Consider the following 16233-nt stretch of genomic DNA (forward strand, 5'->3'; position numbering starts at 1 on the left):
GTTTACACACAAACACGCACAGGCCATCAGTGTGGATTCAGTCTACACAGGACAGCAGGGTTCGGCTGATAATAATACTACTGCTGCTGCTGCTGCTACTACTACTACTACTACTACTACTACTACTAATAATAATAATAATAATAATAATAATAATAATACGAATGAATCTATGAGATACTTCGATATTATTTTTTAATGAAGTTATCTAGTTATTTATTTTCAAACACTTCATTAATTCAGGCACATGTCCTATATTGAATAGTGTCTCTAATGGTAAGTTTAAAAGTGCTAATGGAAGGATTACACCCTTTCAGGTGGACAGCACATTTGCGGTGACACGCATTAGAAATTTGAAGGGCTTTTGGCGCCATCAGCTGGCCAATTATTAGTTTGACACTCCAAACAGTTTTGAGTCTGTAGAGATGTCACTAGCTGTAAGAGAGTGGAGGCAGATGCTGGGAATGCAGTCGAAGGACGTCAGCAGAAGACTGATTTACAAATGTGAGGGAACAGAGTGCTTAACAATTAATATATATATATTTACAGTTCGGAACCATGAACCGTCAATGGGGCCCCAGGAGAAAAATCAGCTGTTGAGACCCCTTGTCTCTGTGCAATGTGTAGTTTTTCCTGTGCATTATTCTGTGTTCCAGATTTACAGTGTGGCAATTGTATTAAACACATAACTTTAGCAATATGCAGCATATAGCCTAAGCACAGAACTGACTTAAAGTCTAAAATCAGATTTTGACACTGGGACTGTCAACAATGATATTGTGCTTTAGTAATAAATATTAACAAACAAATTTTCAATTAAATTAGCCTGAATCAGCTGACACATAGTAAGCCTCTGGTGTCTGGGGCCCCTGGAGTTCCTGAGAACTCCTGAGAGAAGGAGACACAGAGCAGTCTGTAGAGACATCTGCAGGAAATCAAGAGAAACACACTAACCTTAATCAGTCTCAACCGCAGCAACAGTTTGTTCTAATTTATTTTCCCACATAATAGGCTGTAATTATATATATATCCAAAAAAGAAACCATAATGTCGGTGGAAGGTTATACTTACTATTAGATGATATGTCAAATATTCTTAATGTAGTTTCCTGTGAAACACATTCAGTTATCAGCACTGTACCTTACAGACTCCTAAATGATTATGATGATTATCATTATACTACCCAACACATTAGATCAACACTATTTTCAAGATGTGGATATCAAATCATGCCATGTGACATAACACACTATTAAGCCTCTAACTGCTCTTCAATCGCAGTTACTGGTACATGCATTTTATAAAAGACACAATATCTACATGTCAAGCAGGCCTGGGTGATGCAGGTGAGTGCTCATAGTGCAACAAAAAGAAGTAGATGAATTTGGTGCAGGATAAACTTGGTGTCTTGACTCTTTCTTTTACAGTCAGAGACAAATGGGATTCTCTACTTTGCTACAACAGCAGGGTAATCTCAACCTGCAGCAAACTGGAAACCCTGTTCATCCTCCAGACTGTGAAAACAGCACAGTGAATCTTCAACATCTTTGCTCCTGCTCACACAAGTCTGCATGAGTTTCAGGCTAGCCATTGACTGGAGTGAGGGAGTCTAAGTGTTAAAATATGAGCATATTTTTTTTTAAGTATTAAGAGACGTTAAAACATTAACATCATACAGAATGTATAGTTTAGTTAGCTAAAGTTGGCTTCAGGCTAACAAACTGAAAATAGGATTTTTTCCCCCCCACACATTACAATGTGACCACCAGAGGACCCTACACACTCTCAACTATTTCTAACTGAAAATTCATCTTTTGAATACGAGTGAAACTTTCTGCCAATGCTCTCCTTCTGTTACTAGCTAGACTCTATCTTAACAACCAGAAGCTAATGACAATATTAGCATTAGCGTACTAGCTTTCAGCTTCACATGGTGGCCCATTATCAAAAATTCGCTTCGAAAAGGTGTGACACTCCATATCCCATAATGCCTGTAGAATGTAGTCCATAAATTGCGTAATCTCTGTTGTGTGTTTGTGCCGCCTTCAAGTTATGTGGGAATAAACTAATTTCGGAATATTAGACAACATCGTATAATGATGAGGCATAATGAACAGAGAAAATCCCTGTTCATTTACAGGGAATGGGTTAATTGTTGATTTAGATTTAAAACAGTCTGTACTTTCACGAGCATATATTGAGTAGACTAAGTATGAGGAAATGTGGAGTTCGCCTGTGTTCACTGACACTTCGGGTTAGCTAACATGTATTGTCCGTGAACGTATGGCCCATTTTGTATCAATACCACAATTTGTACATTATAAATCCAGTATAATAAACAACAAAGTTGTTCAATTTTGCACCTTTTGTCTACTAGCACGGGTGAGATTATTTTGGTTTTGGTCCGGTTTTTGCGTTGTCTACTAAAAAACATAATATTGTTAGGATATAATTATTGATAATTAACTGCTCGTGAATTCAAATGTGAATTTTTTTTTTTAAAGGTAAACTGCCATAACTTCTGCCGAAAGTCCCACAGTCTTGTTTAAACATTTGAACATTATTTAGTCAGGCAACTTCTGTTTGTGATTTCTCGCTAATTGGATGTAAGAAGGCGCTATCCTCCACCCTCCCCATAGGACTTGAACGCACCACCCCTGGGGGTGTGGAGCTAGTTATTCCCTACTGACTGGAAGAAGCAGGCTAAATCATGGGACGGCGGTCCGAGCAGTAAGCCAGCCAGGCTGAGGACAGGGACAAAGCTGTACCAGTTCGATTCACTTCAGACTGCACTATCATCAGCACTGTCATCTCACCCACACCAACAACGTGCAGCTTTTCGTGGCGGTGAGAGGCGACGTCGGGCTGGCTCGGGATCAGCCCATGCAGGAGGATGGAGATAGAGAAGAGGACGAATGGGTTCGACTACCCGGAGAGAAACAACGCCAAGTCCGTAAACGGTAGGCAAACACGACCCGGAGCGTGATCATGCATGTCCACACACACATCACCACTTCTTCTGTGTAACACACTTGTGCTGACTTGTGTGACTGGATCACGCTTTTTCTCACCTTCAAACATGAGCTACAGTAGTTTTTGTTTAGGCACTATTAATGCATCCATCACTGCTGCAGGAGCATTTTCCAGGCACTGCCACCAGCTCCTAAAGCCACTTCTCCAAACTGCACACCACTCACTTGCTATCATGCGTGCAGTGGAAATAAGCATAGAAAAGACAAACACAGCAGCGTGAAACCAATGTCGTAATTTGTGTCTGTTGAAACGAACTTTGGGCGCACAAACGTGAACCAAGTCTCAACAAGTGAAGCGACATGGCCTGTCCTCACACGAGAGAACACATGCGGGACTGAAATGTTGCAGAGGTCCGTTTGTTTCCATGTTTTGCGCCAGTGGACATCATTGAATTGTCTTTGTAACGTACCCGTGTGTTTGCTTGCTTCTGGGGCTGTGTGCGTGTGTCCGTGCGTGCGTGCGCGCATGCATGCATGTGCGTGTGTGTGTGTGTGTGATAGCTGGAGCTTGGCTTGCTGGGAACAGAGGTCGGAATGTTTTTATTTGGAGGTGGTCAGTCAGGCTCAGGGAGATCGTAAAAGGTGAACTTTTGAACTTGGAGAACGCCCCGAAGCCATTAGCGTTTCAGTCCCCAAAATCCGGCGCTGCACAGGGTGGACAAGATGGACATGGAGGCGAGGGGAAGAGACAGGGACAGAGACAAGATGGGCTCATTTCACAGTTCTGTCCCTCTCGCAGCTCAAACAGCAGTCTGGCTCTGCTGCTTAGGAGAAAGTTTCCCCGCAGTTTACTTCTCATTCAGTTCACTTATAATTCATTTTCTTTTCATATGTTTTATATTGAGCAGTTTAGGCCCAAACTAAGCCCCACAATGCCTTGCAGCAGCGTCTGTCTCAGGCGCCAGGCCCATATCGTGCCTCCATGCGGGTGACTGAAGATTTATTGACATTTCCAAGATTAAAATTCCTTGAACTGTGCCTGCTGGAGAAGGCTCACGGGGGCCTGTGTGGTCCTTAACTATGATTGGGGCCTTTGATTGAAGAGTATCAGTAGACTGAAAGAGCAGAATTCTGAAGGCAGATGAAGGATTTGTCATGTCCAAAAACGTGTTTGTGGTTCGGTAATTGTGGCATGTACATAGAGCTCTCTACAAATGAAAAAGAAATCATTATCAAATATCTTATTTTTTTTAAGCCTTAATTTTAACAACGGATAAAAGTAGATGGATCCATATGTCAAAAGCTTATTTTCAGGCATGTTGTAATTTAATACTGAAACAATTTGCCCATTAGTCAATCCAAGGAGAATTGGCTTTAGCAAATTGTGATCCTTTCTCATTTAAAGTCATTTATCAAGTAAAAAGCCTCAAATTTTCTCTGGTTCCAGCTTCTCAGATGTGTTTATTTGCTGCCTTTCTTTTTGAATATTGTTAGATTTTGGACTGTTGATTGAAAAATACCAATTATTCTGGCATTTTCTACCAAAAAGAAAAAAAAAAAAGAAAAAAAGAAAAAAGAAGTCAACAATCATCAGATTAATCAACAATGAAAATAATTATTATTTACCACTGTTTAAACTTAAATGAAGAGTTTGGAAGATTTAATGTTGTGTATTGTGCAATATCTTTGCAGCAGTTAAGGCAGAATGTAACAAAAACAATTTAGAAAAACATAAACACCTAAATGCAGAAATAAACAGACTCTGAATGGAATAAACCAAAGGAAGCTGAATATGATTTCAAAACATTTTAGCAGCTTTTCTTAAGGGTTTCATTTTGACATAATCAATTGGAGTAATTTGCAATTTCACTAAAATACATTGCATTTGAAAGAGTTTTAGTAAAAGCATCTGTCACAGAGAAAAGGGCCCAAGTTTTTCACCAGTTTCTAAATGGTAGAATATTGAGTATAATAATTCAGATTTAAGGAAGACCTTTTAAAATGATGCAGAGGTGAAATGAGCTGTCAGATAATCGGTTGAGTGAAAAAATTGACGACCATTTTGATAACTAATCATTTCAGTCATTTTTCAAATAAAAAAGCAAAACATTCTACATTCTAACTTTTCATTTGTGATGGTTTGCAGTGTTTGACTGTCACATTGTCTTTTTTTGGAGTTGGTTGAAAAACACAAGAAATGTAATGATGTCACCATGTGCTCATGGAACCTGTGAAGGACATTTTTCGCTGTTTTTCTAACATTTGGAGATCAAATTATGATTCAATTAATTAATTAAAATAGGCAAGGCGGCTTTCTTTATATAGCACATTTCAGACAAAAACAAATCAAAGCCGCATAGCTTAAGAAAAGCAGATATACAAAAATAGTGAGCTGATGAATTAATACAAACGTAAGAGTTAGGCACAGTCCTGCTGGCCAGCCCTTCACTGACCGCTGAGAAGTGTTGACTGTCAAAGCCTTTCTATCACCTCATATTGTTCCATAGAGAGCAGAGCAGTCGAATCCTCCCTCCAGCTCCTGCTCCAGCTTCTCCACATAACCACATTTGAAGAACAAACTCAATTTCCATTGATCTTAGAATTGACCAGGAGTTTGGCTTGTTCCCCCTCCCACTCTGAGGCATGCTTGTTTTAATGTAATTAGACTCAGTGGAAGAAGAAGGAGCAGAAAGACAGGTTGGGTGGAGGGGTTAAGTATTTGTGTGGACCTATGTTTGGGCCTCGGGGGTTTGCAGGCTGGCATGGTGAGGCAGAGAGGCTGAAAGAAAGTGCTTTGTCAGCCCCTGCTCTGGCTCAGGGGGTCTGTTTTGTCCCTCAGGGCAGGGTGAAGGGGACGACTGGCAGTGGGTGGGGCAGGGACAGGATGCGAACCCCCCTCCCCTTGACGCTTGAATGATGAGCCAGGAGGAGTACAGTAGAGGAGGAGGGGCTTCTGCTGGTGGTGGTGCTAGTGGAGGGAGGGGGGGTGGAGGGAGGGGGCCATGCCGGCAGATGTGATCCATCATGTCGTGTTTTCTTCTTCTTCTTCTTAACTTGACTCCCTCCACTATCAGTAGATCTGTGTCAACACCAGCACAGTGACAAGAGCTGCACCTCGCCTCGCTCTGTCTCTGTCCCTCACACACACACACACACACACACACACACACACACACACACACACACACACACACACCAGGGGGTACTCTACCAGTTTATTACATGATATTTATAGAGCTGTACAGTTAAGATGAAAAATTTATTAACTAAATGTTTCACACACAACAAATGATGGGAATTATCTGCTCATTATTTTCTTGACTAATCATTTGTTCCACTAAATGCCTAAAAATAATTGTCCCAAAGGTCATGTCTCCAAAATTCTTCTTTAGTGTGATCAGCAGTTCAAAATCAACAGATATTCAATCTGTAATGATGCAAAACAGAGAAGAGATGCAAATCCTCTCATGTGGAGGCACAGAACGATTCTCTAAGCAGCTGCTGTTTTTTCTCTTTAATCAACAAATTGTTGCAGCTCTGCAGCAAATAAGTGGTGAAATAAGATTATTCTTTCTTTTTAGAAAACAGATGTGAATCAAGTAGAGCTAATTCTTCTTCTCTTGGAGTCTTGGATTTTCAGCTTTCCATTTGATTCTGATTTTACTCTTTGAAAAAAGAATTTAGCAGGTGGTGAAGGTAATTCACCAAGTATTTTGATTCCTGTTTCCACTGAGTGGAAGATTTAATTGTTTTTTTAAATTGATGTTTTAAAGTCTGAAGGATTCTGTCAGGCACTTTTACATTTCTGTCCAAAAAAAAAAAAGAAAATCCAGCAGATCTCTCCTTTGTGAGATCTCCGAGACCCTGAATCAAATCAAACATGCCCTGTGTAAGTTATTTAGTTCAGTACTAGTAAATGTTAAAATGTCACATTTTGCACAAGTTGCCAACAGTTTCTTTTTTTCCGGCGTCTCCAGTCAGGTGACGGCCTCTTGATGCAGGCAACGTCAGATGTTGATTTGGTCTCCTGTTGCAATTATTTTTAAAAACAAAATAAATTGAAATCGAAGGGAAATATCTCAATTTTTCACCCATTTCAAATGCAGTGAAACGAGGGAGTAAATCCTCGGACCCCACCCATTCGAAGATAATTTCACCCAATTTGAGAAAATTCTTCACCCAGGCTGATTAGCATTTCAAACAGAGTGATTTATCTCACAGCACGCTCCACAGCAGATGGTTTTACCATTCAAAGACTACATTTTGATGAATGAAGGGGTCTTGAAGTGTGTTATCAGAGTGAGGCCCTGTATGTGCTGTAAGAAGGAGAGAGCAGGGATGGAAAAAGCAGAAACTGTTCATTTGTCCCCCATATTAATATTAATCTCATTTTGTGAGCAAAAAAGAAAACAGGCCAATTACTCAGAGTTGTACTGATCAGATAAAAAAAATACTGTGCATTGGAAAATAGTTTTTACATTGAGAGGATTGCTTGATTGGTTGAATTTTCACTTTTAAGTCAAAATAAACATGTTAAAAATACAACTGAAAACAGAAATGTACCAAATGCTTACACATTCACAAAAAAGACAAATGAAACATTTGCTTCAAAGGCCACTGATTTTACAAGACATGTCATTGAAAACACTGTACTGCAAAGACACCGTGTTTTTACCAGACTGCTATTTGTAAAAGTACTGATTTTACCAGAACTGAGTTGTGAAGTGAAGATACCTGCAAAAAGAAACCATTTGTTTTGTTTCCTCCCCTCTAAAAATCACACACATTTTAAAAAAAACAAAACAAACCTAAATATATATAATATATATAAATGCATACATGTTGTTCTTGTTCATAAAGACTACGACCTATTTAGTTGTCTGACATTAAAACTGTGAAGTGTATTTTCTTACTCTAACACTGAGCGTCAGCAGTGACTGTGGCTGCTGATGGTCTCTGGGCTCGAATGTTTCACTCTCCTTCTGTCTTTTCTTCACAAATTTCACATTCACACAGGATTAAAACCATCATGTCTAAGAAGCACATGTGCACTTAATTGTCATGTGGGCTTTTTCTGTTTTCACTCTTTTGTGAAGGACTGAAGTCTCCAAAATGTCTTGTGACCTTATTTCAAAATGATTTCGTTGAATGTTTTTGTTGTGTGTTTTTTAATACATCCGGACATGATGCTTACTTTTTCGTGCTTTGTCTTTTCTGGTTTGGTTTTTGTTGTCCTTATTATTGGCTATGTGACTATAGTCAATTCCGGATCGATTGTGGACTACTGATTGGCTTGTTGGACTTTTGGTTAGATATCAGTGATTGTTGTAGTTGTTCTCAGGTTGATTGCAATCAGGCAATTTATTTATTGAATTTTGCCATATGAGTAAATGAAAGTTTACGTATTTGCTGCAAAATAGAAATTGAAATTTCAATACTTAGATTCTAGAGAGAATAAATGATGACTGATGAAGATTTTAGAAGGAACAAAGGAGGCATTTAAAGACAAATGAATATAATGTATAAATAGTGGGATCATTGAAAGGTGAGGACATGTGCGGAATGAGGCCAGTGTTGCTGAGCTGGAGCTTCTGGAAGGTGTAGATGCTGAATGTCCTTCATCCTGATGCTGCTGTTTCCAGGCAACCCACAAGTGTGTGGTCAGAATGAAGAGGGCCAGATGATTATGCAATAGCAACAACACAACTCAACACAACTCAATGCAGCACAACACAAGTCAGTAAAATGCACCACGATGCAATGCAACTCAACGCAGCGCAACTCAACTCAACTCACCGTAACACAGCTCAGCACAACGCAACACAACACAACACAATGCAACACACCACACCACACCACACCACACCACACCAGGTTCAAATCATTCTTTTCACTTATCTTATCAGGACTACATTCAAACAGTCAGATCACACTGCAGTGTCAGTGGAGCCACATTATCACACAAAGACTCTCGAACCCGACACTTCAGGGACTTTGCTACTGAACGCTGTAAGAAATGTCAGTTTACCAATCAGTCTACAGCATGGGGAACTCCTGGAATGATCTCATTCTCTTTTTGATCATTGGGATGGGTAATGCTTAGCATTTTTCAATACTTCGATGAATACAGTACTTGAGTTTGGGATTGATACCAAAATGATACCTACTCTAAAAGAGCCCTTTTTTCATTCAGTTTCAATTCAGTTTTCTTCTGCATTGGACTGAAAAAATAATTTGTTTGAAAATGAGTTTGAGAAGGTTTTTCATTCTGGCTGCAGCTTCCAAGCCCCAACATGACACTGTTAGGCAATGAAAAGAAAACAAACTCACAGATCAGCTTCAAAAATCTGTTAGTCTGTAACTTTCAACAAACCACTGATGTTAGATGTGTGAGGGCACATAAGTGCACAAACTCAGCCTCATCCCAGACAATGATCTAACATCACCAGACCTTATGTTGGCGCAAGACAGTTCAGGAAGTGTTAGCTTGCTTTTCATCATAGCAATTAAAATGTTTCTAATATAAAGTGAAGGAAATTGGATTCATCAAATCTTAGATATCAAATTATTTGTTAATTATGCAGCAAAGAATGGTTCACCTTGGTTAACTTTTACAGACGGCATCAGGACTTCTTCTGCCAAAATCCCACTGTTCATTTCAGTGTCAAACAAAGATCAGGGCACAGGTGATGTTTCTGGGCTTGATGTCAGTCGAGGGCGGCGATCCCAAACACCGGCTCTTGTCTTGGTTGCTGTGTAACTGTTCCATTCAAACAGTGTTGGCACTGCGTTTGCTGCTAAAACCCGTCTACCTTTGGGGGTATTTCGAATTTGGGCATTTTCGAAATGTCGGCTGCATACCTTCGTATGCTGAGTTACCGAAAATCCCGTCCTGCATATTTTCTGCAGCCACTGTGCACGAAGTTCGGTGTCCTTCGGGAAGCAGTGGAAGCTAAGCTCGCTGTTATAGCGACTTGAGCTGGCACAAAGTGGCACACAACAGTGCTCATTAGAGCCACCCACCGTCTTCTGGAACTTAAAAGTCCCTCTCACATTATACTTCGTCTTCTTTCGTGGATGTTGATTCATTTTTCATTCCTTGTATTTATATAAGCGCTGTTTTGACTGGAGAGGGAAGTAAACCGGAAACTGGTTTGCTGATTTCAGGCGGAATCGGAAGTACGTCACGAGGCTTGTGCACAGAGCCTATTGAAGATACCTTACAGGTAGGAACATTAGTCATTGCTGCCCTCTGGTGGTTGGGAGTATTACAGCTCCTATAACCACAGTGAACATGTGCAAAAAAGGCAAAATATCAAAAAATGTACAGTTGTCTTGTCCCACAGCAAGACTGTATTAATGTGCACTAATAAGAGAATTGAAGCAGACATTTATAAACAGCAAAACAGTTAAGCAACAAGTAAATGTAATTAATTAGTATTTTTCAGTGACTTGCAGAATACTGATCATCAGTCTTCAATATTCTTGATTAAGTGACTAATCTATAAAATATTAGAAAACTGTGACTATCCAAGGCGATGTCTCCAAATGTCTAACAGGCAAAGATCTTTTGTTTACACTGATACAAAATAGAAAAGCAGAAAATACTCACATGTAAAGATATGATCTAGAAAATTAAAAAAAAGTGATTGTAATGATTAATCACTAATCAACAATAGTGCAGATTTTGTCATCTGACTGGTTGATTAATTGACTTGTTTCAGCCTTGTGCAGTGTTCAAAAACAAAACCACAACAAAATGAGATTGGCATATCACTCGGGGAAGGATGGAAAGAAACGTGAACTTCTGAAAACGTTGGCATTAAAGACTACTGTTACTTTGATAAGCTAAACCTCTCCAATGTGCAGTTTTAAGCTCCCAAACATTCGGTCGTCTTGCAGCAGTGCTCTCATCCACACTGAGGTCAGAGCTCTTCCCCCGAGGCTGTGCTTGTGATTTTGTTGTTGTGTGGACTGAGATGGACACGTGGGGGAGGTGGCAGTGGGCACTATGGGAACGGTGACCAGGGTCATAGGGATGTTGCTCTTGAAGCATTAATGGCCCGCTCTCTGCTGACCTCCACGTAACCCCGGAAAGTATTTACAGCCTCCACTTGATCCATGAGCTACAGGCTGGGATGGTAGTGAGGCTGCTCTCTGAGATGTGTGCTTGCTTGATCCTGGCACAACTGAGGCTCAACAGCAGCTGCTAATGAGCTGCAGGGGAGGAAGGGGAGGAAGTGTAGAGCTGCCATAAACTATATTTTGCAGGGGAATAGATTACAGTAAGTATGGGGGACAGTTGGTACAGTGACACTTGCAATCTGTGAGCCATGCTTTTGTCAAGCCTCTGTGATATTCAACACGTAGCGCAGCCAGAGGCCGTAAATGTCTTCAATTTGAGTTTGAATTTGGGTGGAGGATGAGTTTACAGGCAGCTGTAAAACACTGAACTTGGTATGTAGAGTAGAGATGACTTTCCTGTGAAACTGCAGTGCTGCAGGATGCAGTTGTCATGAGGGTTATAAAAGAGCAGCTGAGCAGTTTCAGTTTAAAAACGCTATTTCCATTTTAAAGGGGGAAGCAGGGTGTCCCGTCAGCAGTCACAACAATTAGGTGTCACTTATTTGGATATTTGAATTAGAGAAGAAACCCACTTCAGGTCACAAGTCATTTGTCTGGTGTATGGATGCAAAGCTCCTTCCATGCTGAGAAGATAGGAAACCACTGACGATTGGTTGTTGAAGCGCAGTCATCCTCACTGATTTACAGACGGAGTCGATGACCAGACACCACAGTCATTTCACAGTCAACAGAAAGGACTCACAGAGCTGTGCACATTGACTCTTTTCACAGGATTCTGCTAAACACTTACTGTTCTCATTACCTTAACACACACAAACACAAACCATTATGAGCAAACATTCCCTGATTGCTTTCTTGAGTTTATGTTTTGACCTGTTGTGCACCTCAGTTGTGAAAGGACCAATGAGCCGAGTGCGTACGAAGGCCGCCTCCAACGCTTCTTTCTACTCTTGATAAATTTGTTCATTTCTTTTTTCTGTTGGTCATTCAGTCTTTAAAATATAAGAAAATAGACAAATGTGTCCATCACATTTTGTCAAAGCCCAAGCTGATGTCTTCAGACATCTTATTTTGTCCAACCAACAGTCCAAAACACAATAATCAGAATCAGAGTAACAAATTCTCACAGCGGAGAACCTGCATTTTTAGGTAAATGACTTTAATTACAAACTTTTTGATGATTCATTTTCTTGTAATTGACACAAATTCAGTATAGTGTTGACTATGTTACAAACAGTGAAAGGAAATATATTGAAATATGGCAACTTTCATCCTAAATGGAGCTATCTTTTTGGATGCTGTTGATTGACCCCAGCAATAGTGGAGGAGCCTCACACAACAACATTTTGTCAGCTGTTAGTGAAATTTAACTTCAAAAGTTGTAGTTTGAAGCTGATCGGTCCATGTTTGGTGTACACATTGCTGTACATTATGTGCATGGTCATATATTCCTATTCTTTTCTAATGGTAAGCATTTTATAGTATTGACTTTTCATTGTCAGTTTCATGGTCGACAAGTCAGCCAACTTTAAGCAAACTGCAGTGGAAAAGAAATAATTCTGGTCAAAATACTGAAATCAGATTGTAATGATGATTTATTTCAAATATACATGACCATGACATTTATTATGGGAGTAAATACTGACAGAGGCCCAAAAGACCTTTGGGCCATGTAGTAAATTGCAGACATTTACTTTTATTTCATCGTGTACAGGGAGGTGTTTTAGGCTGATAAGTTCATTTAAATTTAAAAATGACCCATAGTTGCTCAACACATTCCAGATAAGCTACACTACAGTTCAAGAGGTCAAGAATTGGAACCTGCCTCAACACGGCAACACGGATTCAAGGCTAAATGTTGTCACCCAGATCAGTTTTTCACCACAATTTAATGTCAGTGTTTTACTCTGAACTGTCAGACATGATCAGTGGACCCTGGTAGTCTGAGCTGAGATTAACAGGAAGTGAAACACATCTTAATGTAAGGAACATGGTGACTCCACAGGCAGATCCCTCTGGTTTGGCCTTTTTTTTGGGGGGGGCTGGGGGGCGGTTGTGTAAGATGATTATTATCAGATGGCTGCTATAGGCCTGAGTTTGCACAGTGCAGTATGCTTGCTGGCTCTGTGAGGTAGTAAAACTCTGACCCCTGGTATGATGAAAGGGAAGTTGCTCCTTTGAGCGTGTCAAGCGGTGGTGACGGAGCCCCCGCCCCGCTGACCACAGTGTGACCCTTAGCCCAGCCGCCCGCTAGGATTAGCACAGATAAAGACATACATTCATTAGTTTAACATAACATATGCTGATGACTGCGCTATGGAAGAGGCTCAGAGGCTATTAAAAGTGCTCTTCACCCCACTGTTTGATCTTTAAGGCTGCATTGTGGCCAACATTAAATAAAAAAAAGGGTTAACCATAACCTTAACTGGGTAATGAGTTGAACACAAATATCCATCACATTAATCATGTTTTCAGAAAAAGCTAAATTTATGCTTTGAAATAAAGAGTAAGGGTGTTTTAAAAAAATGTTAAATGTTATTATGCTATACATATTTTATCAATATTTACTTTAGATCCATATAAGGAAGTATCTCCTTACGTCCGCTGGATAGTTGTCTTTTGGACGATGGTGGCTTGTTTGTCATTGTGTCCTGAAGTTCTATATTGCCAGCTGGTGATAAGTGCACAATAAGTAAAACAGTCTTTTATGTCAGTTAGTTGCTTTTTGGAAATCTTCCCTCTTTTACCTTCAAGTAAATGGACTTACTTGGTATCTTTGAAATCTGTGAAGGACTACTTCAGCATTTCAGGAAATAGACTCGCTTTCTTTTTGTTGTGTAGCGTTGTCGGCATTTCTTTTGTCTTTCTCAGAACCACAGTGGCTGTTTCCTCCTTGGCTGACAGCGTCCTCACTCCACCTCTGTACTTAAGTCATATACATGAGATTGATATCACTCTCACTCTTGAGAAGAAAGCAAATTAGAGTATCTCCCAAAGTGCCAAACTGTTCCTTTACCTTAGAGATAAAGTTCTGTGTATAAAAAAGAGCAACATCTGAGCAACATGTGTTCGTAATAATGGACTGAGCAGAGGGTCCTGCAGAGCTGAAAACCTTAGGTTGTGTCAAATACTGTAAAACAAAAAAAATAATGCAGGGCATCTACAAGTAATGGAAATTTTTAAAATATCTGAAATTAAATAATGAAACTTTATAGATATATAAAATGTAGTTAAGACTTTATGTCTTTAATTCAGTTTTACAGGCCTTAAAAGTGGTTTGTCTGTTTCAGGTGATGAAAATGTTATTTTGTGGGCATTGCAAAGGTTAAAAAAAAGTTTGAAACTCTTCTCACTGATCACGGAAAAATCTTCCCTCTGTCACTTCCAGGTGATCAGACAGTGTCAATCCTCTGGCCTGTATGTGAGCCTCGAAGCGTGCCCTGTGAACTTGAATGGCACTGCAAGGCAGCGCTGTGGGACTGTGTGCTTTGTCAGCCTGAAGCTGCGGGGAGGACAGAGTCGACATTGTGCTGTGCAGTGTTACACACCGGGGTCAAGGGTCAGGTGTAGAGGTCAAAGGGATGACCACGGAGGAACACTTGAGTTCCTTCACAATCTGTCATATGTAATATCCACCATGGAGCGCTGAGAGACTCTCTGCTAAAGACAGACTGCTAATCAGGAACCAGACTGTTTGTCATGTCGACGTGGGGTCTACGTGGGGTTTGATTTACGGTTTACCTGCGGGAGCCGGTGTAAGGTAGCAGGCCGGTCACACCCACTGGAAGCAACATTGACCTACCACAAAGGAACAATGAGGCTAGATAGAGTGATCTGGCAGCAGCAGCCTCCTAAAGCCAGGTGGTCGCGTAACAGTGGCATCGACTCCCCTCTCCACTTGGTTATAACTCCATCTGCTCCTTCAAGTCTGTCTGAGGCAAACTGAAAGTCCTTACTGTCATGCTTGGGTGTCTCTGCTGGATGGGGGGGGGGTCGGATGGTGCCCAAGGGGTAAAGCAGCCCTCTCTGCTCTGACCTCTCAGCAAGCACACGATTCATGCTGTCCTGTTGCAGAGTGAAAACAATGATCTATCTGTGAGTGCTGCTTCCTCTCATCCATCTTACAGTCGGGAGGGGTCATTGATTGATTGACTGATTGAGTGAAGAGCTGATGTCACACAACCCACAACTGTATTGTTCAAGTCTAATCTTACAAAACACTTCCCATCTGTGATGTCCTCGCTGCATCAGTCAGTCAACTGCTTACATATACAGAGGCTTCAGTGACTGTGAGACTGTGAGAGACGTTTGGAGAAAGCTTCTGGAGGCAGAGCTCTTTGTAGGCTCAGCCATGGTGGCTCTCATTGCTCATGTATTCTCTTCCCCCAGTGTGAGCCAGAAATATAAAATGCACCACTCCCTGTTCACTCTAGAATGCGTAACATCAGACAAAAGCTTCACAATGACCTCTGATTCAGAGGTCTGGAACCAATGATATCTTTTGGTTATATTTGACCAGGATTTGAGATCTAAATTCAAAGATACGTGCGGCCCTATCGTGCATTGCCTTGTATGAGATTAAAAGAATTCTAAAGTCAGTGTAGAACTAATGTGTAAGAAGGTTATAACAGCAGTGAGCGGCAGTCTGGTTTTGAAGATGTTTTGAAGAAACTTTGAAAAATGATCTATTTACAGGTCAAAAGTGGTTTGTCTTAATGTAAAAAAAAATACACTGATTCTTATGGAAAGTTATGTCTTGTGTCTCGATTAGCTGCAACTGCTCAGTCAAAGAGGGACAGAATATCATTTTAATGGGTTCATTCATAGTAAGAAGGAGACTCAGTGGGGGTATCAGAGGTTCTGTCATAAGGAACCGTGTGACCCCAGTGTGGTGGCATGGCCAATAGCCAAGTTACTGTGGCATCTGCCATAAATGCAGCCTCGAAACCAATTCACTGACTCCTCTCACTACATCTCTGTCATCATTTCTCCCTCTGTCCTGTGCAGTGGTAGGAGACAGGCCTACAGTGTGACATGTGATAGGTTGTGGCTGTTTTGTAGTGGTGAGATAAGAGCGGGGCTGACCCAGGCCGGCCAGGCAGGCAGGTAGAGGCCAACCTACTCAGATAACAGGCTGGTGTTGCCCTCCACTGGCCATGCGGAACCACAGCCATCT

The 16233-nt window shown here is 40.8% G+C and overlaps 1 protein-coding gene across 1 annotated transcript in view; it reads left to right on the forward strand.

Moving 5' to 3' along the window:
* The first annotated feature begins 2659 nt into the window (after positions 1–2659).
* nr6a1a (nuclear receptor subfamily 6, group A, member 1a) overlaps positions 2660–16233 on the forward strand; it is an 86049-nt gene continuing 72475 nt past the window's right edge. Inside the window, exon 1 of the mRNA XM_076731674.1 lies at positions 2660–2960. Within this exon, the coding sequence (XP_076587789.1) occupies positions 2894–2960 (67 nt within the window). The 5' untranslated portion in view covers positions 2660–2893. The remainder of the gene's footprint in view (positions 2961–16233) is intronic.

Source organism: Chaetodon auriga, chromosome 5, assembly GCF_051107435.1.
Source record: "Chaetodon auriga isolate fChaAug3 chromosome 5, fChaAug3.hap1, whole genome shotgun sequence".
In the NCBI taxonomy this organism is placed as follows: Eukaryota; Metazoa; Chordata; class Actinopteri; order Chaetodontiformes; family Chaetodontidae; genus Chaetodon; species Chaetodon auriga.